Consider the following 25,996-nt stretch of genomic DNA (forward strand, 5'->3'; position numbering starts at 1 on the left):
GGACCCTAAGTTAAGAACTAAAATGAAATCAAATAAAACACACAAGCAAAAGTGACACCTTAAACAGGCATGTTAAATGATTCAGAAAAGTGGGTGAAAGTGTGCAGGTGGACGTGTGAGCCTCCGATAGTCTGATAAGAGCCAGAGCATGCCATCAGAATTAGAATTTCTCTCACGCAGAGAAATCGGGCTATGGAGAGGTGACCTACCAATCAAGATTAAAGCCATCTCACTCCTCATTCTTCCATATGGAAAGTTCTGGAGGGCTATTGTCTGATGACTAGCTCAGATATGCAACTGCACACATGTTGTTAAGAAGGTGCAATGTATACACTATTGATTCTATGTATAAAATAGATAACCAATGAGAACCTAATCTATAGCTCAGGGGACTCTACTCAGTGTTCTGTGATGATCTACAAGGGGAAGGAAATTCAAAAAAGAGGGGATATATGTATGTGATTCACTTTACTATGTAGCAGAAAACAACACAACATTGTAAATCAACTATTATCCAATAAAAATTCATAAGAAAAGGTGTAATGATATGGTGTCTATGTCCTTACAGTAGGAAAATGAATGAGATCCTATAGTATGGAAGAGAATAAACATTTCTACTAAGTGTGGTATCAGATGAATGGTTCCTAAAACAGCAAGCATCTTTCCTAGGGACTGTTCTACACACTCCATTTAAATACTTGTATGCCAAGGACTTGGGATACAGAGCTCAAAAAGTGATCATCTCCGTCCCAAGTTCATGTAAAGGTGGTTTTTCCCAAACCTGTTTCCATATTTTTAGGATCAAGCAGGAGTGGGGAATGCTAGTGGGTTTAACAGCTTCACTTCTGGACTTCCAAGCATTTCTAATATGCCAGCATGGTGAATGTCCGAGGGAGGGATAGAATATGTGGATTTCTCAACCTCTCTGTCCACAGTTTCTGAACACATATTACCATCTCCTGCAATATCTTCTAGAATTGGTCTAGAAAATACCAGTCCAGGGTTACTGCAGGGCTGATGTTCAAATCTGAATCTCAACCAGGCTACAGGCTCAAGTCACACTGAATTTAGCTGTGGATATGCAAACTCTCCTCTACTAGACAATCATCTTCTTGAAGGAAGGCTCTTGGTATCACATTTAAAAAATAATTTTCTGTCTCAAATAACAGGCATTCAGCATGTGCTGAATGAACAAGCTACATTTAAATCTGATTTCTCTGGATGAAATTATTATAGACAGAAATCATCCAATCACAGTATTGCTTTCCAGCATGAAGAGATCTTGGTTCCTGACCCAAGGAGAGCTCAGGGAAATGAAGACTTGCCTAGGGTTGTAGAATGCCCTGTGTCAGAGGCCAGAGCAGAGAGTTGACCTACATCTCATACTGCCAGTCATCCCACTCAAAGTATCTCTTTCACAATTATTTAGCAAGTTGTCAAATGTTGGTTTCCTTAATCACCACCATGAAATTTACCACGGTGTCCAACTTTGCCATCAATTACCTTTCCCTTACTTGTTCATGACCCACTTTGATCCAAACTCAGAGGTGAGTCAGTCCTTGAATATCCCAATTTTGTTGTTCTGCAGATAAGGATTCCTAGAGAAATTCTTCCTCCCTCCCTAGAGAGCCAGGTCTCCATCTGCCTGCCTCTGGCCTAATTTGGAGACTGAAAGGAACAGGATGCAGTTTACTTTTAAACTGTTCCTTAAAGCACATCTTCTGGTTAATATTATGTCCTTAATACAGAAGGACACATCCTCTCTGTAAGCAATGTCTGGGATCCTGTGCAAACAAGCCTCCTATAAACTTGCCATCTTCTCTCAGCTGGCCTGCCTTCCCCCACTCCTTTTCCAATCACCTGCTACTTTGAGTTGTCTTCCCCTTCTCCTTTTTGCTGGTGTTTGTTTTTAAGATACTCACTAACAGCATATGAACTGAAGTGGGTTGAATCTTTATGAGACTATCATCATCTTAATTTTATTTGTTTTTAAAGTTCTGCAGACAGCTGACTGCTGGGTGAATGACAGCTGCTTGCATATAAGAGATGATGAATAGATAGAACAGTTGGGAGTGAAAACATCTCTGTGCAAGGATGTGGGAGTTCCCCTTTATTCCACGTGGGCAGCTGCAGCAAGGACCCTGTGCTGGTGTCTATCTGGTCATCCCCAGCTGCTATGGTTTAGGGGCTCCTTTAATACAGAATTAACATATTATTGACTACAGACATCTGCTCATGACATATTGTCATCACCAGAGATGTATTAATACATCTTTGTTACCTGAACGTTATTGACTGGAGACATATCAATACATTTTTAGAGAGTGATGCAATAAACATCACCATGGGAAGTTGTTAGAACTTAAAGTTGATCAAGAGTTCATTATACAGCTTAGGATTGTTATCGTTCACATTTTGCTCCGTTATGTTTTTGTTCTAATCTTGCATATATTATAAATGCAAAATTTTCAAAAATGGCCCATCGTGAAACTTCGAGTGAAGAGGAAGTTTTAGGTGAATTTTATGCAGACATTTTCTCTTATTATCCGAGCAACACATATACTAATGTCTCAGAAGATGATAGCTCTTCAGAATATAGTTCTGATTCAGAAGATGTGAATATTAGATCAACAGTAAGACCAACAACTTTAGTGACTGATTCTGATACATTAAGTGAACATGAAACTCAGGGTGCTGGAGAACGCCTCTTAGCTCCTATAGAAGAGTGGGTTGAAGACATTTCATGAAAGTTAGAAGACTTTATAGGTATGTCAAGTGTAACTATTGACTACTATAACCCATTGGTAGTGAAATACCAGAATTAATTAGTTTTGGGGCAGCCAAAGAAAAATCACCAGCCATAGTCATTAGTTTCTACAAAAATCCCCTGGTCAGTAATGGGTTAAATCATAAATCTCTTCAATAAGAAGGGAGGGGGCTAAATGGGAGAGGTAGGCAGATCTTCCCTCCTATTTTAGGGGCCTGTGGGTTCTGTGCAGCTGACTGGGAAAGGGAAACAAAGAGGAAGGGGATCTGGCTGGCTCTTCGAAGGTGAATGTCTACCATAGAAGATAATTCTAGGAACTAACAAATACAACACATGGTAACGGTGCTCTGTAGGATGGCTGGTGAACACAGCTGAATCTGATCAACATGGCTGAAACACGAATTCCTTGAAAACAGGTACTCGGCTAGGCTGAGGTCAAGAAGAGAAAAAAAAACAACCAAGTTCCAAAATCACCTGGATTTACCAGCCCTGCCTGGAGCTATACCACCACCTCAGAGCCTCTCTGACGGCTCTGGGTAGGACTATCATTCTCAGATCACCGACAAGGAACTCAAGGCTTGGAGAGCCTGAAAGTGAAAGTGGAAGTCACTTAGTCCTGTCCAACTCTTTGTGACCCCATGGAACACTCCAGGCCAGAACACTGGAGTGGGTAGCCATTCCCTTCTCCAAGGGATCTTCCCAACCCAGGGATTGAACCTGAGCAGCTTTCCAAAGGTACAAAGTAACAAGGTCAAGTCTTGAAGGCCCATCTTCCAACTCTAACATTTCATGCATTTTCTGGGGATTTTCCAAGCAGAACACAGCTGATACATAAAAATTGTCATTTTTTCCTAAAAGAATATGAAACAGTTAACCTTTTCTAGGCAGTGGGGAGATTAAAAACTGCAAGGTGACTATGTCATACTTTTCTTTTTTGTGGGTGTGTCTGACTCTTTGCAACCCCATAGACAGTAGCCTATCAGGTTCCTCCGTCCATGGGATTTTCCAGGCAAGGGTGCTGGAGTGGATTGCCATTTCCTTCTCCAGGGGATCTTCCTGACCCAGGAATCGAACCCCGGTCTCCCGCATTGCAGGCAGATGCTTTACCGTCTGAGCCATCAGGGAAGCTCATGTCATACTTGAGGAAGAGCAAAAAAAGGACTTTTTTTTTTTCTGACCCAAGGGCTTAGGAGACCTTAGCAAACCCTAGGCAATCAGTTAACCACCATTTTTACAGCAAGTGGGGGCTTCCCTGGTGGTAAAGTGGTTAAGAATTCACCTGTTAATGCAGGGGACATGGGTCTGAACTCTGGTCCGGGAGGTTCCCACATGCCTCGAGGCAACTAAGCCCTGTGCCCCAGCTACTGAGCCTGCACGCCCAGAGCCTGTGCTCTGCAGCAAGAGAAGCCACCGTGAGAAGTCTGCACACAGCAACTAGAAAGTAGCTCCTGTCTACCGCAACTAGAGAGAGCCCACGTGCAGCAACAAAGACCCAGGGCAGCCAAAAATAAGTAAATAAAATCTTAAAAAGAAAGATCATGTTAAAAAAAAAAAAAAAAAGCAGGTGGATCTCATTCTCTAATGGAATAAGTGGTAGAAACATACCACAGGCCACAGACTAAAAGCTGATGAAACAAGTTACCTCATTAATATTCACACTCTCGGTGCTGTTGTTATCCTATTTTACCAGGGAGAGAACTAAGGTTTAAGGAGGCAACTTGGCTAAGCTCCCAGAGACTAAGCAGCTGAATTCCAGCCTAACCCGAACCTGCCTCAGTTTCCCAGCACCGAGCTGAAGGCTCAGCACCGGGCTTTGCTGAAGACACCCTGTCTGGATGCCTGAGATGCACTCGGATTCAGGGCGACAGGTTCCCTCCAGTGGAGTCCTCACGATTTCCAAGAGAATCTAAATGACTGGTCTGGATGACTCATCCACTGATGTGTGGTGCAATCCTCGGTCTTAAAATAACAAATCCCCGTCATGAAAGTCAATGCATTTTTATGTCCCATAAATCCTTTTCTAATGATCACTTGATGTCACTGGCTGATTTAAATGGACACATCACTTCTAACAGGGCTTTCCCCCATCTGCTCTGCCCTCTCAAAAGCAGCAAGAAGGGAAGGAACTCACTGGCTTGGCATACCAAGTAGGAGCTGGAGAGGGTATAGGTACCTGTCTTTCTCCTGACCTCACAGTCAGATAGACCGGGAGGAGCAGGAGGGGACATGCCATTTTGGTCATAACAAATTCCCCAGTGTGCTACATTTTTCTTTCCCCCTGCAAACCCAGATTGATGACCGGTGGTTTTTGTTTGATGTGGATAATCACGACCCTGATCCTGTGCCCTGGAGGCACTGTAGTTTATCTCCATGTGACAAGTTCTATTATTCCATGCTGTGGAAAGCAGGGACTAAACACACACCAGGGTTTACCTGCGATGCCCCTTCACCCATCAGAGAAGCATGGCTGTCTCCAGCTTTAAGAAAGCCTGGAGTGAAGGTGTTGAAATTCAGGCACAGGAGATCAACATGAGGTGATCATTCTCTGACCAAAAAAAGCAGGCGAAGCCCTCTCACTGGCCCACTGTGGATCTCTAAAGGGTCCAGCCTCAAAGGCACTGAGAAAACAGTCCCTTGTGGTGGGGGGAGGTGGGGGAGGGGAAACAAGGTATTATGTTTAATCAGCACAGATCCTTTCACCTTCTGCTCCAGAAACATCTTGGAGACTTGGTATAAGGCAGAACCCTGGGCTTCTCCAGACCTTTCAAGGTGCAGAGTCTAGATATCACATTTTTAAAAAACAGTATTATTCTGTTGTATTTTGCAATTTGTTGAATAAGATAACAAAAGCATCCAGAGTTCTTACATAATTGTTTGCCTAAAATATTGCAATGATTCCGAAGTCACAGAAATAAATTATTTTCATGCTTTCTCTTCTTGATTGGATCAAATTTCTCTCCATGCATTGTTAACTTTGTAGTTAAGGTAGAGAAATGATTTAAACAATTTTGCAGTTCTCTTTCCTCACTTTGTATAACCTGCATGGTCCAGGAATTTCACATAAAAAGGTGCTTTACAAAGACCAAAGTCACTTCGTTCAGAACTTTCTAGCAGCTAAAATGATCTAATATGCTCATAGATTTAAGTAGTCAAATCTCGCCTGTCCCCAGATCTTTGACACAGAGCCAGGTGACCAGCGGACAGTCCCAACTGAAAGTGATTTACTGAGACAGGGTTATTTTTTAAAACAGGATTCTTGATTCTGAAGCCACCAAAATTCAAGCTAGGAGGTTTAGTGGTTAACAGCAGGCTCCTTACTTATCAGACTCCAACCTTTAATTCTCTAAGCGTGAGTTTCCTAGGTATAAAAGAGAGATGAGAATAGTTCCTGCCCCATGAGGTTAGTGTGAGGATCAGATGAGAGTAACACCTAGAACACACTGGGTACAGCACCTGGCCAGTACTTAGCTGGGATGCAGAGACATTGCCTTGCCCATTACCATAACAGTATACCTCTGCACTGCTTTGAGCCCAGTTTGGGGTCCCCTCCCTGAACCTGAAGAATTGATGCTTTCAAACTGTGGTGTTGGAGAAGACTCTTGCGAGTCCCTTGGACAGCAAGGAGATCAAACCAGTCAATTCTAAAAGAAATCAACCTTGAATATTCATTGGAAGGACTGAAGCTGAAGCTTCAATGCTTTGGCCACCTGATGAGAAGAGCCAACTCACTGGAAAAAGACTCTGATCCTGGGAAAGAGCAAAGGCAGGAGGAGAAGAGGATGACAGGACAAGATGGCTGGATGGCATCATGGACTCAGTGGACATGAGTTTGAGCAAGCTCTGGGAGATGGTGAAGGACAGGGAAGCCTGCAGTGCTGCAGTCCATGGGATTGCAAAGAGTCGGAGCAACTGCACAACAACCACCCTGAAGCTGGCCTCTCTCAGGGATGCCCCAGAATCCCCCACCATTCCGTGACTCAAGGGCTAATGCCCTGTACAGCAGGGAGGTGCTGGAGGTTAAAATTCTTCAACTGCAACCCTGCAGGTTGCGATGCCTGGTAGGTGTTACAGAGGAAAATGACATCCTGTGAGGCACACCTGGACCTTCTGGCAAATGTCAGCTAAGGAATGTCTCCCCACTCAGGACGGCTTTCTGTACAGGCATCCCTGACCTCTGGCTGCCAAGGACATTCAGCCTGGACCTTTCTTTCCTTGTCTTATTCCAGCTTTGATCCCACTCTGACCTGACCTCTGAATGTGCACATCTGGATGTTCAACTCTCATCCTTTGTCCTGTGGCCGCTGGGGTCTCATATTTGCATCTGATCCTCAGCACTCAGAGCTGACTGACTCCTCCCACTACAGACTCAGCTGAGTCTCCAGGATCGGCTACCACCTGTCACCTTCAGGAGGCACCATCCCCAGACCCCTGCCCTAACTCAGTAGAGCTGGTCTAGGTTCCGAGTCCCAGCCTTTCTTGGTCTGACCTATCCTATTGCTCTCCTTGAGCTCCAAGTTCTCATCCTGACCCACAACACAGGTCTCACCCTTGAGAACGGGGTATCAAAGCAAAGAGGATCTCCAGAGGCATTCTGAAGGTAGACAGTGGCAGGACCAGAGCCTGAAGAGGGGAGGTTACTCTAGTTTCCTTCTTTATAAGCTCCACGAGGTCATGGCCTATGTCTGGTACACTAGCGCAGGGCCCAGTACAAAGTAAATGTTAGACAGACTGGAGGCGAACAAAGAATGAACGAATGAACGACACTACTGATGGAGACAAAGAGGAGAGGAGACCCATGTGTGTGGGGTTAGCAGCAAGACAGAAAATGGATTTGATTTCTGACACAGGGTGTACAGGGGCTGTGCTCCTTTTAAGTACCAATTACCAAATACATCTGCCTTTTCTCTTTCCAGGAACATGGCTGTGTTACACTTGGCCACACCCAGTGAAGGTGGGCACAACCACATGGCGTCCTTTAGCCAATTTAATGTTGTTGGAAATGTCACTTCTTGGAAAAGACATATGCACCTCAGTGTTCACTGCAGCATTATTTACAATAGCCAAAACATGAAAGCAGCTTGAAAGTTCCTTGTTAGATGAAAGGATAAAGAAGATGTGGTGTATATACATGATGGAATATTACTCAGCTACAAAAGGATGAAATAATGCCACTTGCAGCGACATGAATGCAACTGGAGATGATCATACTAAGCGAAGGAAGCCGTTCGGAGAAAGACAAGCATCATGTGACATCACTTATATGTGGAATCTAAAAGAAAAAGGTACAAATGAGCTTATATGCAAAGCAGAAATAGACACACAGACATGGAAAGCAAACTGATGGTTACCAAGGTGGAAAGGGGGGGGATAAATTAGGAGTTTGAGATTAGCATATATATGCTACTATATAAAAAAATAGATAGCCAACAAGGACCTACTGTACTGCACAGGGAACTGTATTCAATAAGGGAAAAGAATCTGAAACAAAAAAAGATCTATGTATGTATAGCTGAATCACTGCCATACATCTGAAACTAACACGTAATAAATCAACTATACTTTGAGTTAAAAAATAACAAAAAAATTTTGTCACTTTTAATTAGAAACTTTAAGAGTAAGACATCAGGGGACTTCCCCAGGGGTACAGTGACTAAGACTCCACACCCCCAATGCAGGGTGCTTGGGTTTGATTGCTGGTCGGGGAATTAAGGGCTTCCCAGGTGGTGCTAGTGGTAAAGAACTTTCCTGCCAATTCAGGAGATGTTAGAGATGTGGGTTCGGTCCCTGGGTTGGGAAGGTCCCCTGGAGGAGGAAATGGCACCCCACTCTGGTATTCTTGCCTGGAAAATCCCATGGACAGAGGAGCCTGGTGGGCTACAGTCCATGCGGTTGCAAAGAGTCAGACACAACTGAAGTGACTTAGTACCCATGCACACACAGGGAACTAGATCCTACATGCTGCAACTATGACATGTTGTAGCCAAAAAAAAAAAAAAAAATCAGCTACTTTCATCCCCATACAAAGACAATGAATCCTACAGGTGACACTCGTAAAGATGCCAGCTGGATCAGGGACTGAAGGTCAGGAGAGAATGCCACCGACTGCCACGGCCCAGTAGCGACACTGCCTGCAGCTGCAGCCCTAAGCAAGAACCAGAGGGCCAACTCGAGTACAGTCCACTGCCGAACTCAGGCAACCAGGTGGCTTCTCCCGTGCTTTGACTTACCTCCTCTTCCTGAGAAAGTCCTCACATCACATCGCACCCCACCCCCCAGTGCCCAGCATGTCACCCTCCTGAGTTTACCTGTGTTGTAGCCTCTTCCAAGGGCAGGCCAAGGACGGTGATTTTTCCACAGGTTTCCAAGGTACCAATCACTCTGGTTCTCTACCAGGCCCAGGACCTGCTGACCTGCAAAGCACAGAGAACGCAAAAGTCATAAAAGAAGCCGAGCCATGTAAGTACAGAACAGGAAACAACAGCAAATCATTGTAACGCAGCTTTCATTTATGAGGTACCGAGACCTGATTTAAGTGCTTAACTTCTATTAATGTATTTAATTCTCACACTTAGGCAGCCTAGCCATTTTCATTATCCCTATTTTATAGAAAAGAAATGGAGGTCACCCACAATAGCTAATTAACTTGCCCAAAGTCACTCATGGTTTCCCAGGCGCCACTAGTAGCAAAGAATTTGCCTGCCAGTGCAGGAGATGTTAGAGATGTGGGTTTGCTCCCTGGGTCAGGACGATCCCCTGCCTGGGGGGCACAGCAACCCACTCCAGCATTCTTGCCTGGAGAATCCCATGGACAGAGGAGCCTGGCAGGCTACAGTCCATGGGGTCAAAAAGAGTCGGACAGGACTGAACTGACAGTATGCAAGGTCATTCAGTTAATCTGTGATAAAGCCAGAATCCCCAGTCATTCATTTATCTATCCACCCATCCATCCATCCCTTAACTCATGCAACATGTATTACTATATTACTGCTATACTCGTCTTTAAATGTTCCAGTTATTTCTCAAGGTATATTAATGTACTGGCTTTCAGGGCATGAGCTAATTTTCTCACTCAGAAAGAAAGAAAGGACCCTTGGCTAATGAGAAAGTATATCCCAGAGAAGAGCCACCCTCTCACAGCGTTTTGCTATCACATCCATTTTGTCTTGTGTCAGTAAGGCAGGAGTGTTTCCCAGAGGAACAATTGCCTCTCTGTCCCCAGAGCTTGGTTCTGATGTTGGCGTTGCTTGTGAGTGTACTGAGAATCACAGAGGATCGAAGGTGAGTCAGGTTGCTCAGTCAATTTCGTAGCAGCTTTAACACCTCAGGTGAGTCTGCCACTCACCCCAACCTCCTTGGGTGTTGATGTTTCTGGATTCAGGTCTTCTAGGTGGGGCAGGTAGGCATCAGAATCAACTGTCTTCTCTTAGACAACCCTATCCCACCACGTGCAGAGGCCATTCCTCCAAGTAACTATGATCAACAGCTTTTATAGAGTGGGAAACTGAGGGCTCACATAGGATCATGATTTGCACAAGTAGCAATGGAGCCAAGATATGCATCCATAGTCATCTGACATCCGGATTCTTTCCACTGTCAGTGCATTATTGCTTACCTTTAGGACAAATGTTTGAGGTAGACATGATGAATCTACATTTTCTAGGATGAGAAACAGACCCAGAAAGTTTAAATAACTTGCTAAAGGTCACAGGAGATGAACAGGCACTGTCTGTCACAGCTAACCAATGCCTTCTGGAGCTAAAATTCTTATATTGTTGGCCAGTCTGAGAAATAAAGCCATTTCTGACCAAATGAAAGCCCAGCAGCACGTGAAGAAAACACAGTGGTTCTCCGAGAATACCATGCTGGGTGAAATAAAACCTCCTTGGTGTGATGACAGCTCCTTGAAATGATGGTGTGTGGGTTTGGTGTAATTTACTTGATCAATTTATCGAGCTCCCATCTAAATCATCACCCCAGCACAAATACATAAATTAGAGGCATAGGAAAAATACTACCACCCACTTTGTCATTGTATATGATCATATCCAATACGTGTAGAATCCCTCAGAAAAACAGATCACCAATTCAGCAAGTGCAAGAGCCAATCAATTTCACACGCAACAAGTCTTGGGACGTTCGTGTAAAACAGAACTGAAAGGCACGGTGCCCTCAGTCAAGCAAGCTATGTGCCGAGTCCCAATGCTTGTTAGAGAGCCTACTAAATAACCTCGCTCTGAGGTCAGAATGCAAAGGGGATATGGGGTCCTTGGGGGAGCTTGTTCATCATTACTAATGACCCTAGTTGGCACCATCATGGCTTTTTTGGTACGATGAAGGAAGAGTGTCACCTGCTCAGAAATGATAAAAAGGGAATGAGGTTTCATTGAATCTAGGATGGCCATGTGAATTTCACAAAAGATAATATTCAGCTGTCTGAAAGTCCAAATTCCACTTTCTGGAATTCCATGAACTGTATTCTGCCTCAGTCTACTTCTGCAGGTGAATTCTCTAATAGCCACACAAAAGCGCACAGTTCTGCTGCTTGGGTCCTCACGTCTGTCTTGCTCATACATCTCTTGCTAGGCCTGCCCACCTGCCAACCCCCAACAGTATTCCTTTCAGGCTCATCTTCTAGCAAGAAGATGCCTATGATGGGGGACATTTCTACCTAGCACTTCTTCTGGGTATTTCTGCCATCTGCTGACTTACGTCCTGCCAGGGACACAGTGGATGATATTCACATACACATCTCATCTGTAAATGTCCATCTCTCCATTTGACCAAGGGCAAGGACTGTGTAAGAGCTAACACACTAACGCATTAATACATGTCTGCTAAATAAATGATGTCTGGTACATAAATCTCTCCTGATTGGAGACCACTTATGTTAGTATATTAGCGTCCCCACATTTCTGACACTGCAAAGCATTTCATCCTTTCCCCATTTGCCAAAGTCAACACATTCTCCTACTCGGCTCTGGGAACCCTGGTGTCATCCTCAGTTGCGTGGAAAACTGCAAACATGGGGTGACAGCCCCTGAAGCGTTTTTTATATGGGTTGCTCTACTGGAGTCTTCACCTGAAGGTCTTCATCTCCAGAGAAGAAGTAATTTGCATTGTTAACCTTAAAACATGTGATCTCAAAGAATAACATCCAAGTGCTCCTTCTCTCACTTTGCACCTGGGCTGCATTTCTCATGATGGTGGCATACAGCCCTTTCACGTTATGCCAGTCCTCTTCAAGGTGAAGAAAACAAATCCTTAATTAGCAACATGATAGTTAGAATTTTAATATCCACTGGTTGGGAAGGCAAAATAATAAACAGCCACTAAGACTTCATTTTGCTTTTTTAGGTAAATTCATTAGCTGCTCTGTCAATGAGTAAATTGATAGCTGGGGTTTGCCAGTGGGTTTGGGAACACCCTGGGCGAACTGCTCGGTGCCTTCACCCCTGCAGAGATCTGTGTCCGTGGATAGGGAACCACTTGTAGCAGTGTAGCCAGAGGGCAAGACTGGAGCCAGACATCATGGTTCCAATTTCCAGCCCTGCCACTTTTCAGCTATGCAGCCTGGAGAAAATTACTTAATCTCTCTCTGCCCTAATATCTAACTATTGTGACTTCACGCGTTTAAATGACTTCACATATGTTAAGGGCTAAGAAAGCCTTCTTCAGTGATCAATGCAAAGAAATAGAGGAAACAAACAGAATGGGAAAGACTAGAGATCTCTTCAAGAAAATTAGAGATACCAAGGGAACATTTCATGGAAAGATGGGCTCGATAAAGGACAGAAATGCTATGGACCTAACAGAAGCAGAAGATATTAAGAAGAGGTGGCAAGAATACACAGAAGAACTGTACAGAAAAGATCTTCATGACCAAGATAATCACGATGTGGTGTGATCACTCACCTAGAGCCAGACATCCTGGAATGTGAAGTCAAGTGGGCCTTAGAAAGCATCACTATGAACAAAGCTAGTGGAGGTGATGGAATTCCAGTGGGGCTATTTCAAATCCTGAAAGATGATGCTGTGAAAGTGCTGCACTCAACATGCCAACAAATTTGGAAAACTCAGCAGTGGCCACAGGACTGGAAAAGGTCAGTTTTCATTCCAATCCCAAAGAAAGGCAATGCTAAAGAATGCTCAAACTACCACACAATTGCACTCATCTCACATGCTAGTAAAGTAATGCTCAAAATTCTCCAAGCCAGGCTTCAGCAGTACGTGAACCGTGAACTCCCTGATGTTCAAGCTGGTTTTAGAAAAGGCAGAGGAACCAGAGATCAAATTGCCAACATCTGCTGAATCATGGAAAAAGCAAAAGAGTCCCAGAAAAACATCTATTTCTGCTTTATTGACTATGCCAAAGCCTTTACTGTGTGGATCACAATAAACTCTGGAAAATTCTGAAAAGAGATGGGAATATCAGACCACCTGACCTGCCTCTTGAGAAATCTGTATGCAGGTCAGGAAGCAACAGTTAGAACTGGACATGGAACAACAGACTGGTTTCAAATAGGAAAAGGAGTACGTCAAGGTTGTATATTGTCACCCTGCTTATTTAACTTCTATGCAGAATACATCATGAGAAACACTGGACTGGAAGAAACACAAGCTGGAATCAAGATTGCTGGGAGAAATCTCAATAACCTCAGATATGCAGATGACACCACCCTTGTGGCAGAAAGTGAAGAGGAACTAAAAAGCCTCTTGATAAAAGTGAAAGAGGAGAGTGAAAAAGTTGGCTTAAAGCTCAACATTCAGAAAACGAAGATCATGACATCTGGTCCCATCACTTCATGGCAAATAGATGGGGAAACAGTGGAAACAGTGTCAGACTTAATTTTTTTGGGCTCCAAAATCACTGCAGATGGTGACTGCAGCCATGAAATTAAAAGACGCTTACTCCTTGGAAAAAAAGTTATGACCAACCTAGATAGCATATTCCAAAACAGAGACATTACTTTGCCGACTAAGGTCCGTCTAGTCAAGGCTATGGTTTTTCCTGTGGTCATGTATGGATGTGAGAGTTGGACTGTGAAGAAGGCTGAGCACCGAAGAATGGATGCTTTTGAACTGTGGTGTTGGAGAAGAATCTTGAAAGTCCCTTGGACTGCAAGGAGATCCAACCAGTCCATTCTGAAGGAGATCAGCCCTGGGATTTCTTTGGAAGGAATGATGCTAAAGCTGAAACTCCAGTACTTTGGCCACCTCATGCAAAGAGTTGACTCATTGGAAAAGACTCTGATGCTGGGAGGGATTGGGGGCAGGAGGAAAAGGGGACGACAGAGGATGAGATGGCTGGATGGCATCACTGCCTCTATGGACGTGAGTTTGAGTGAACTCCGGGAGTTGGTGATGGCCAGGGAGGCCTGGTGTGCTGCGATTCATGGGGTTGCAGAGTTGGACACGACTGAGCGACTGAACTGAACTGATGTTAAGGGCTAACCACAGGGGCTGGGCCATGAGAAACACCATATAAGTATGTAAGAGCTCTTTTGAAATACCATCATTCAAGCTCATCTGTCAGCTTCTGAAAGATAGCAAGCCCATCCACATGGTTTTCTTTTTGGAAGTCAGCTAGCACTTTGTTTCTAGAACAAAGATTTTCTAGAATTTTTTTTTAAGATTTTTTTTTTTTTTGACATGGACCATTTTTAAAGTCTTTGTTGAATTTGTTACAGTATTGCTTTTGTTGTCTATGTTCTGACTTATTGGTCATGAGGCATGCGGGATCTTAGCTCCCCAAACAGGGACTGAACCCACACCCCCTGCGGTGGAAGGCAAAGTGTTAGCCACTGGACTTCCAGGAAAGTCTCTAGAACTTTGTTTCTTTAAGTGTGGTCTCAGGACCAATTAGGGCTTCCCTGGTGGCTCAGATGGTAAAGAATCTACCTGCAATGCAGGAGACCTGGTTCAATCCCTGGGTTGGGAAGATCTGCACATTTCTGGGCCTCAGCTGTGAAATTCATTGTGACTGGAAGGCTGCTTCCCATTTCTCATTAAGGGCATGTGGAAGGAATTACCTGCCCCTATGAGTTTCAGAGAGAACTGAGTTCAGGTAGCTCAGCCCCGCCCTCCCTCCTCCTCTCTCCCAGGAGCCAGCCTGCCAGCAGAGTGCAGCCTCGGATGAGTCTCACAGGGCAGGCCCCCTCTGAACGAGGCTGCAGTCTCTACGTGCTTCCTGTGACAAGCTGGGCCATTCCAGCTCTGGGGTTGGTATTCTGAATATCCACTGCTGTTGTCGTTTAGTCACTCAGATGTGTGTGACTCTATGTCACCTCATGGACTGCAGCACGCCAGGCTTCCCTGTCCTTCACTATCTCCCGGAGTTTGCTCAAATTCCTGTCTACTGAGCTGACGATGCCATCCAACCCATCTCCTCCTCTGCTGGCCCTTCTCCTGCCCGCAGTCTTTCCCAGCATCAGGGGCTTTTCCAATGAGTTGGCTCTTTGCATCAGGTGGCCAATGTATTGGAGCTCCAACTTCAGCATTAGTCCTTCCAATGAATATTCAGGGTTGATTTCCTTTAGGAATGACTAATTTGATCTCCTTGCTGCCCAAAGGAACTCTCAAGAGTCTTTCTCCAGCACCATAGTTCAAAAGCATCAATTCTTTGGTGCTCAGCCTTCTTTATGGTCCAACTTTCACGTCCCTACATGACTACTGGTAAAACCATAGCTTTGACTATAAGGACCTTTGTCTGCAAAGTGAATATCCACTGTAGATGCACATTAAGTCAAATCCTCCAAACTTACTGTTATCAGCAAAATCAGGTGACATTTTGTTCTCATTTTTCTGTTTTATCTCTAAGGTCTGGGAGTGTGGGTGTAATATATATTAATTACCTCATCACCTAACACTCATCTAAATAAGAATTCTGGCCATTGAGTCTAGTAATATGCATTCAAAACTTCCCCAGGTAATTTGGATGTATATTAAAATTTGAGAATTATTCATCAAGGTCTGGGAGCTCTGTCTCTGCTTTAGTCAACGGCAAGGTTCCCCTGAAGGGCCACTGGCACACAATCAACTCATGTGGTGTATAAACCCAGTTCATCAACCAGCAGAGTTCAGCGTCCTCCTCTAGCACGACCCTTCCCGCGTACAGTAAAGTGGTGAAGAAAATGAATGACACAGCCGGACTGCCTGGGTTCCAATCCTGGCTCCTTTCCCAGCTGATAGCTGTGTGACCTTTGACTAGTTACTTAATCTCTCTGTGCCTTTTCTTTTTCATTCATTTATAACACAGTGTGGACAAAAAGTACATACTTTAGAATTAACCATTTTCTTTTCTCTGGTACATGGCAACCTGCTCCAGTATTCTTGCCTAGAGAATCCCATGGAAGGAGGAGCCTGGTAGGCTACAGTCCATGGGGTCGCAAAGAGTCGGGACATGACTGAGCGACTTTACTTTCAGGTACAAGTTAGGGCTTTCCAGGTGGTACTAATGGTAAAGAACCTGACTGCCAGTGCAGCAGACTCGAGGGACGTGGGTTCGATCCCTGGTTAGGGAAGATCCCCTGGAGAAGGGAGTGGCAACTCGCTCCACTATTCTTGTCTGGGAAATCCCACGGACAGAGGAGCCTGGTGGGCTACAATCCTTGGGGTGGCAAAGAGTCAGACACGACTGAGCACACACACACACACAGGTAATTTGTGAAAATGAAGCTGTGTTCTTTGCTTATTCACAGATCGCCAGTAAACAATGTCCATAAAACAGTAAAATGTTCAGTAGGTATCTACACTTAACATTATACCCAGAGTCCCCCAGCCCTATACTCTTCCCCCTCTACCTGGATTCAGGCATCTGTGGTCTCAGCCGGTTTCCTCGCTTCCTTAGCTGACACCACCCTTACTCTGCCTAGGCTTTGGTTCAGTTTAATACTGATTGAGGGTTTGCTTTGTGTCAGATACCACACAAAGGACTAAGGAATCAAAGACAAATAAAATACAGTCTGCACCCTAGAGGCAGTTAGAAGGAGAAAGACAAACAGTTATGACTTAGCGAGATGCTTGCAATGATGGAAATGCTGGTAAGTCAGACGAGTGGAGGGCAGGGAGTAGTGGATTCTATGGGCAGGGTGGGTGAAGTCTACTTCCCGTCTCCCCTGGAGCATCTACCACAGACCCTGCTGAACTGCAGCCACACTTGCCACTTCCACCCAGACCTCCAAGCTCCCGGGCTTCCCCTAAAGCTTTTCGGATGACACCACTGTCCTGTCACACCTTCCTAGACATCAGGTCCCCCCAGGTCCCCAGTGACAGCACATGGGAGACAGATTATCTTTCACAGCTTCGCCAATCCCAGCTCACCAGCCAGGTGGCATCTGCAGTCAGGGTCTGGTCTCCGGAAGTCAAAGTCTAAAGTCTTGATCTTGACAATGCAAACACATCCTGGGCTTGCCACCCTATTAAGAGGAAAAATCCCAGGGAATCCTCTCGGGGAGATGCCCTGGGTGGCTGACGTGCCGCCTCCCTCAGCGTCCCACACCGCCTGTCTCCCCTCCTTAGGAGTTATTATCATAAAACACCAAGGCGACCAGAAAAGGCTCTGTCATTGTTTTCTGTGCTGGCCCTGTGGTTATGATTAAGTGCACCGTTTCCCGTCTTCCTCACTCCAGGCACAAGTTAACTTATGGAAATGAAGCTGTCTTCTTTGCTTATTCATACATTACCATGAACAGCCAGACAAGAGTGAACAAGCTTGCTATTCTGTTGGGGCCCTGGTGTTGGTGTCACCAGCCAGCAGACGAATGGCTCCCTCCTTCTGCAGCTTTTGGCTCCAGGCAAGGCTCCTGCCATTCAGGAGGTGAGGGCCCAAGGGAGCAGGGCATGGTGATGCTTCCAGGTGGCACGCTGGATGTGGCAAGGACAGGTGGGGCATTCACCCACCAGATATAAATGAGAAAGACAAAGGGTTTTAGAACGAGGCTAAACAGAGTTCTAGCCCCAGTTCTCTATGGCTTGACCAAGGCATAATTTCTCTGAGCCTCAAGTTCCTTATCAGTAAAAGGACAAGAATAGAATTCCCCCACTTGCCTCCAAAAATAAATGTGCAGATAAATAATACACATAAATAAAGCACCCAGCCCTTGGTAGGTGCTCAACTGCTGGCATTTTTCGACTTCTCTTTTGTGGTTCATGGTTCATGAAGTCTGGGTTTTCTGTTTGAAGCACTGACACTAGCTGCGTAGGCAGGACTCTAGGAAATTTGGCCAACTGCTCCCCTACCAGCCGCCCTCCCGGCCTCTCCCCTGCCCCACTGAAGCCTTTAATTTTGGTGACACCAATCTCCTGGCTGTTTTCTTCCCTCTGAACACTCCTTCCCTGCCTCCTTCAGGGGCTCCCTTCCCTCTGCCTCTCCTTCAAAGCTGGGCTCCCCAACTCCCATCCTCGGCCCCTCTCTTTGCTCTACATTTTACCCCTGGGTGATGGAATCGACTCCAATGGCTTCAAATACTGCCAAGAGGAAGGTCATTGCCCATCTCCATCCCAGACTGCTTTCCAGAGCTTCTTACTCTTAAATCCAACTACCTGCTCACGGCTTCATTCAGCTCTTCCACAGAGACCTTCAACTCAAGTGGATCAAAATCAGATCCACAATTTTCTCTTCCTAAATAGCAGCCTGACTCCTGCCTATTCTGTTGGTTGGTAGCATCAAGACCCAACTTGTTGCCAAACCCAGGACCTTTGAGTCAACCAAGACACCCCACCCCCCTCACCTCTCCCATCACTGCTATAACCAGCTCCTACAGGTTTTATATTTATTTTTCAAACTCATCCCCTTCCTGGCTCCATCCTCATCACCTCTCTTTCCCTGATACCTTAGCAGATTCATACTTGGTCGCCTTTCCCTCAGGGAAGCCCCTTGCTACTCTTGGGTTGGCCAAAAATTTGTTTCGGTTTTAGTATGCTGTTATGGAAAAACTCAAATGAACTTTTGGGGCAACCCAATATTTTGCCTTACTTGGCCACAGAAATATTTAGAAGTCAAATTTAATGATTTTGCTTCCTTGATTGAAAAAGTTAATGCTCCTGGGGCCTAGTATAGTGTGGATGAATGGACAGATGAATGGATAAATGAAAAGTAAATACTATCTGTTACCCATAAGCCTAGCCTATCTGGAACTGGTGGGGTCTATGTGAATGGCATGGAATTAGGTGGGCCCTAGTTAACCTCTCCAGGTAAACACCAGGAGCAGTAGCTCGCGTCCTGATCACGGATGCTTCCAGAGCTCTCTTTCCTCACGCCCTGGGAAGCTCCTGGGTACACAGAGGGAGTCTGCAATCATTGCTGCACACCAAACCAGCTGTGCTTAAGGCATCAGGTGAATATGAAAACTGTCCTGTGTATCAGCAGAGAAAGTTAACAATGGGCTTCCAACCTCTTATGTATTCTACTAAGCTATTTTAAAAGAGAAAGGCTTTAATAGCACCATTCCATGCATGTCTGAGTGCAGGATGGCTGTAATAAGGAAAACACAAGAGTATCACATTGTCATTTACTAAACATCTGAAAGAACTGCTTCACAGCCACAGGCGCACCCCCACCCCACCCATTACTAGTGGGTGCAGAACAATAAAACATCTCCTGAGAAGATACGATACAAAGGGTATTTAAACAACCCTGAAAGCGATGAAAAGGACTGTTTCTGAACTTGCAGGTTTCACAGCTCCAACTTCTTCCGTTCAGCTCCAGCTAAATGCACTCTCGGATCACAGAGGTTCACAGGGGCTGAGGAGGGCTGAGTAATTCCTCTTGAATCGCCTACTTTGACAGATGAAGCCCGTAGAAAGGGAGGGAGATGTTACGCCGTCAACACAAGCAGTGGGACTCCACCGCCCAGCTCTACACCACATGGTTTGTTTTTTCCCTGTGTTTAAGCTTCTCCAACTTGGCCTCCTCTTCTTTCCTTGAATTTTAATTCTCATCTGGTTCAGGTTTCTAGCTCTTCTACGCCTGAATGGTAATCCTGGGCAAATTCTTAGTTTCGGAGGTTCTGCCTCTCTAAAATGGCAAAGGATTCTATTTCACGAGGGTGCACTGAGACCCTTAACCAGGTTTCCATACCCCACGGTTATGCTGCATGTCCCTGAGATGGAGTCCACGTGCTCTAGTTAAACAGGTCCCATCGTCCATCCTTCTGTTTCCTTTGGGCTGCTTGTTGAAGCACCCCTGGCTCCGGTTTATACCTTGGTTCAGCCAACCCTGATTTCATTTGGACAAAAATACTTCACCCTTACTGACCTCTATAGCTGAGGGATAATCCCTTCTAAGAGGAATTAGAATCAGTGTCACTCTAGAAGGTAGAATTAGGCTGCATGAGTTAAGATTGAAGGAAGATAGATTTTGCTTCTTATAAGCCAGACTGTAAGTACCACCAGAGTTCACCCAAACAGAAGTGAGCTGCATTTTCAGGCAGAAATTTCCAGGCACTGGGACAGTTCTAGATGAGGCTGCATGATTGAACCCCTACCTGGCAGGTGTTCATCACATCCCTACTGTGCACTGGGGACTCTGCCAACCGCGGGAGACAGCGGTAAAGGAACAGACCCAGAACATAACCTTCTGGGTTATGTGATCTCTACAAAAAGCTTCTCAAGCCTTTTGGCTGTGGTCTGCCAGGCGCTGCCCAAATCTTACTGAAGCAGATTCTCCCAGGGTGAGGCCAGGGAGTTTCTCTGCAAAGGACAGCTGCATGAATTCTGACGCAAAGTGGGCTTGGGGACCTTTGGGAGTGGGAGGCCACCCAGCAGGCTGGAGGTGGGAGAGGGCTTACCTACACCAAGCAGAACACTAGATTTGAGGACCTCGAAGCTCCCTTCCAACCTGACCGTGAGATCTCTTTATTCTAGGCTAGCAAAGCCTTTCTCCTCATCCTCAGACATGTTCTTCCTGTGTGTGTATGCACAGCTGAAGGCTGTGTTCCCAGGGCAATCCCTGCTCAGTGAGCCCTTCACCCAGGCACCAGACTATGTGCTTGTCTTGCATCATTTCAGAGTGCCTTACCACAAGCCAGTGAGGTGAGCACAGAAGGGAAATTGAGACTGAGAGGGAGAGTCATGTGTCAAAGACGTGTGACTAAGGACCAGAGAGCTGGGGCTTGTGTTCAGGTTTCCTTGTTGCAAAAACCCATGTTTTATAGCTACGCTCGTGGTTGGGAACCAGCTGTAAGGTATTCCTCTCCCCAGGGGAAGGGCTGCAGCTGGCATAGCTGTGGGCAAAAAGCTCCAAAGGACCTAGAGAAGATGGGGGAAAAGGCTGGTCAAGGAATATGTGAGAGCCCACTGTTTCTGCCCACGGTACCTCCTGGGACTACAGGCAGAGGTTAGGGTTAGGGGACTCTAAAGAGTCCTTTGGTCCCCATCAGGGCACTCTGAGTCTAATCTCTTTTAGCGGTAATCCCAGGGCGCTGAGCTAAGAGCACATCCTACCCAGGAGCATCCAGGGAGAATAAAAAAGGCAGGACTGAGACACAGAGAAAAGCCTGCAGTTCAATAAAGGTCCAGACGATGATTCCGTCTGCCAAGTTACAAGGACAAGTTCCCATCCCTCGAGTCAGCCCCAAGTGAGCCCACTTTAACTTAATTTATGGTTTGAAAACTCCTGCTCGGTCTCAAATAACGATCTCTCTCTTCTTCCTTCCGTGATCTCTGGTCTTTGGAAATGGGAAAAATGAAAAAGGGACGTGGAGCCAGCCGCTGGGCTCTCTTCCAAGGCTGCTTTTATCACACTGACTCCCAGGACACTCGGCTGCTGTCACCTCTCCGACGGGGCCTCAGCTGGGGCACAGAGCTGGCCTGAATCCAGCCACCACTTCCATCCGTGAACTCCTTGGGTCAGTCTCTCTTTAAAAACACAGTGGGTTGGCATCTTTCAGATCCTTCACTCAAAGACACTCCTTGAATCACTAATAAAAGGGCCTAGGAGAAGCCCTCTAACTTTCCCCACTTGGGTGGCATAAGAAGTACTTGCTTGCAGGATTCAAAGGGCAACATTTAAAGTTCTGGCTTTTCCAGTTACTCACTGTATACAACCTGGGCCCAAATGACTCCATTTTTGAGCTTTAGTTTTTATTATTTTGTTATTATTTTCATTTTACAAAATGGATGATGATAAAATTCACCTTTATGCCATCATAAGGTTGTTTTAAGGGTGAAATGAAAGGTTGTAAACTATAAAATACTGCTCAACTTTAAATCTTATCATTATGACCAAGCCTTTCTGAATCTTATGTAGCTATTACCTAATTTTCTTTCCTCGATAGCAGTGTTTCTGAAATTACAACATTAATATTCACTGGTATTCTATTCCTGCAAAATACAGATACTGAGCAAACTTTATTCTTTGACACACAGCCTAGCAGGTGGGAGTTATCCGGAGAGGCCCCTGTGTGTCTGAGAAGCACTCAGGAAGCTTGAGCACAAAACCTCTCTATATTCTTAAGGCTGATCCTTGGGCAGATTATCAAGGTGTAGTTATGTTCCTCCTGTGAAGAAGAACAGGCAGGAAATTCAAAACAGAGAAACTGAAAGGATAAAGGAGCATTTCCCATGGACCACTCTGTACAGGGTTAATGGAATATCCATATTTCAAAGATCTGTCTTCACCTTGAGGTAAGTAATCCATACATTCACCAAACAGCTAATGAATACACATCAGAGCCAAGCTGAGTTGTGGGGATGCAAAGATGGGTGGACCCTGAGATGGCTCCTCCCCTTGGTGGGGCTCACATCCTTATAGTGTGTATTAGTTTGTTATGGCTGTTGCAACAAAGTGCCAGAGGCTGGGGAGCTTAAACAGCGGATAATTAAGGCTCAGATGGTAAAGAATCTGCCTGCAATGAGGGAGACCTGGGTTCGATCCCTGGGTCAGGAAGATCCCATGGAGAAGGGAATGGCTACCCACTTTAGTATTCTTGCCTGGAGAATACCATGAAACGAACAGCCAAGCTGGCCTCAGTCTACGCGGTCACAAAGAGTTGGACACTACTGAGTGACTAACACCTTCACAGTTCTGGAGGCTAGACGTTTGAGTCTGAGGTTTTGACAAGTTGTTTCTTCTGAGGTCTCTCTCCTGGGCCCACAAAAGGGTCATCTTCTCCCTGGATCCTCCTGTGGTCATTCCTCTGTGGGTCTGTGTCCTCATCCCCTCTTATAAGAACACTAATCAGATTAGACTAGGGTCCACCCTAATGACCTTATTTTACCTAGTGACTTCTCTTAAAACCCTAAGTTCAAACACAGTCACGTTCTGAGACACTGGGGGTTAGGATTTCAACAAATCAACTTTGGGGGACATAATTCAGCCATTCCATAGGTGAACGTCCCCTAACGTTCACAGCAACAAAGGCGGAACTGCGACCCTGAAAGGGATGGGAGGGAGCAGTCCAGAGTAACGTCCAGGGTCTGCAAGAGGGGATGCTAGTCAGGAAGTCACCTGAAGAAATAAGGATTAAACTGAGATAGGAAGGAGGATGTTCAGAGTGTAAAGACAAGAGGAACAGTGTTCTCTAAGACCTTGCAGGAGGAAGCTTGGCCGGAATGAAGGCTGTGGTGCCCCAGAAAGATGTTTGGTGTTTGTCCCTGGCTCCTGGCACACAGCGCCTACACCTTGGAATTTACTGAGTGATAAGAACATCTTTTGTTCTAATGAAGAAACCCTCAGCAGCTTTGGAATGAGGGCTGCTTGTCAGAAAAGCCATGCCTTGATTAGAAGCTTAGAACATTCAGGTCCACCCTCCCATCTCTGGGAGAGAAGTAGGTGGAGTAGAGAACGAGTTACTCACTGACGGCCAGGGACTTCCCTGCTGGTCCTGTGGCTCAGACTCTGCGCTCCCAATGCAGGGGCCTGGGTTCTACTCCTGCTCAGGGAGCTAGGTCCCCCTTGCCACAACTAAGACCAAGTGTAGCCAAATAAGCAAATCAATTAATTTTAAAAAATCACTGATGGTCAATGATCATCACTCATGCTTGCTGGATGGAACCTTCATACATGCCCCTAAATGACAGGCTGCAGAGAGCTTCTGAGTTGGTGAACACGTGAAGGTTCTGGGAGGGCAGTGGGCCGACAGAGGGGATGCGCCCTGCCCCCATGCCTTGCCTTGTGCGTCTCTTCCACGCGGCTGTCTCTCAGTTGCATCCTTTATGGGTAACCAGTAACAGTAAATAATAGTAACATTGTTTCCCAGGTGCACTAGTGGTAAGGAATCTGCCTGCCCATGCAGGAGATGGGGGTTCGATCCCTGGGCCGGGAAGATCCGCTGGAGAAGGAAATGGCAACCCACTCCAGTATTCTTATCTGAGAAATCCATGGACAGAAGAGTCTGCGGGCTACGGTCTCTGGGGTCACAAAGAGTGAGACACGACTGAGCACACACGCCAGTGTATATAAAACTCTTTCCTGAGTTCTGTGAGTCATTCTAGCAAGTTAGCAAACCTAACTGAGGAGAGGCGGGTTTGGAAACCCCCTGACTTCGGAGCCAAATTTGACAGACGTGGGGGTAACCCAGGGACTCGATACCTATGACTGGTATCTGAAGTATAGGCAGTCTTGTGGGTCTGAGCCCTAAACCCATGGGGTCTGTTGCTAACACCACTACTGGAACTGAAATGAACTGTAGGACACCCACTTGAGTTTTCAGAGAACTGGAGAAAAGTTTTCAGGCAACAACACTCAATCATGCATGCATCCTCAGGAGTCGGTGTGGGGATAGAAGTAGAATAATAATAAAATAAAATAAAGTATTCAGCCATAAAAAGGAACAAAGTACTGATACATGCTGCACCTTGGACGAACCTCAGACACATTATACTCAATGAAAGCAGCCAGACACAAAAGGCCGTCTAGTCTATGATTCCTCTTATAGGATGTATCCAGAGGAGGCAGATCCATAAAGATAGAAAGCAGATCAGTGGTCAGCAGAGGATAGGGGAGAGGGGATGCGGAGGGATTATTTGATGAGCGCACAGTGCTCATCTGGGGTGATGAAAACGTCCGGAAACTAGACAGAGGAGATCACCTCATAATGCTGTAAGTAACTAAGCACCACTGGATTGCACATTTAAAAAATGTCTGTTTGTATGAAATCATGTGAATTTCAACTTAATAAAAAAAAAATGAGGATGATACAGCTAGCATGGCAAGAACAACTGCAGTAGGCCAACAGTACTTTTACACAGTTTATCCTGCTGAATCTTCACTACAAAGGCTGGTGCGCCTGGGACGCCCCCACTCCTGACCCCAACCCCCACCTCCCCAAGCTCTTCTCTTTTCCATTCCCGCCCTGCACCCTCGGTCATCTCCTCCAGGCCACTGCTTCAGATACCACCTATATGTCAATAACTTCAAAATTTATGTCTCTGGTCTGACCTCTATACTGAGTTCCAGAATCATAAATTCAACTGCCCACCTGACACCTCTACTCTGGACAGCTAAAAGGTATCTCAGATTTAAAATCCCAAATTGAAATCTTGACTTTTCTCCTCTGCACCTGCTCTAACCAGTGTCCCCCAGGTCAGGAAAGGGCTGCTCACTCTCGCCAGCTGCCCAGTTGCTTAGGCCAGAAACTATGGAGTCATTCTTTCCCCCTAAGCTTTACTGAAGTACAATAAAACTCAATAAGTTCATCCATGTTAATTAAGTGCAGCTTTGACAGACTGCGGCAGTTGTGTACAGTCACATAACCATCATCACCATCAGGATACAGGACTATCCCAGCGGCCTAAGTCTTTTTATGGCCCTTTTGCAATTAATCCACTTCCCTGAAACTCAGCTCCAGGTAACCCCTGATCTCCTTCCTGTTACCACAGTTTAACCCTTCCTAGAATTGCGCATAAAAAGAATCACAAACTCACAGAGCGTGCGGTTTTGTGTGACTGACTCCCTGTACTCAGCACAATGTTATCGAAATTCACCCAAGCTGTCACTTGTATTATCATCGCATTCCTTTTCATTGCTGAGTGGTCTTCCAAACTATGGCGACAGAACCATTTGGGTGGAATCAGGAGTTCTGTTTTTCCTAAGTTATGCCTGAGGTCCAAACTGCAGATTTTGACCTTAAATGATATTTAAAAACATAAGCTCATGTATAGGAGAGGTTAGTGGAAAAGAAGACCAAGGTGGAGGGCTAACCTGCCCCCCCAATGCTTAGCTGCTGTTGAGCAAGAGAGGAAGAGAAGCCAGAAAAGAAGTCTTCCTGAAAGAGGTTGGGCATGTCCCCC

The 25,996-nt window shown here is 45.5% G+C and overlaps 1 protein-coding gene across 4 annotated transcripts in view; it reads right to left on the reverse strand.

The window, feature by feature from the left end:
• LARGE1 (LARGE xylosyl- and glucuronyltransferase 1) overlaps window positions 1-25,996 on the reverse strand; it is a 606,971-nt gene that overhangs the window by 129,040 nt on the left and 451,935 nt on the right. For all 4 annotated transcript variants that reach the window (XM_052639332.1, XM_052639333.1, XM_052639334.1 and 1 more), the window contains exon 7: window positions 9,073-9,177. In XM_052639332.1, coding sequence (XP_052495292.1) covers window positions 9,073-9,177 — 105 coding nt within the window. The remainder of the gene's footprint in view (window positions 1-9,072; window positions 9,178-25,996) is intronic.

The sequence above is a fragment of the Budorcas taxicolor genome, chromosome 5 (assembly GCF_023091745.1).
Source record: "Budorcas taxicolor isolate Tak-1 chromosome 5, Takin1.1, whole genome shotgun sequence".
NCBI lineage: Eukaryota > Metazoa > Chordata > Mammalia > Artiodactyla > Bovidae > Budorcas > Budorcas taxicolor.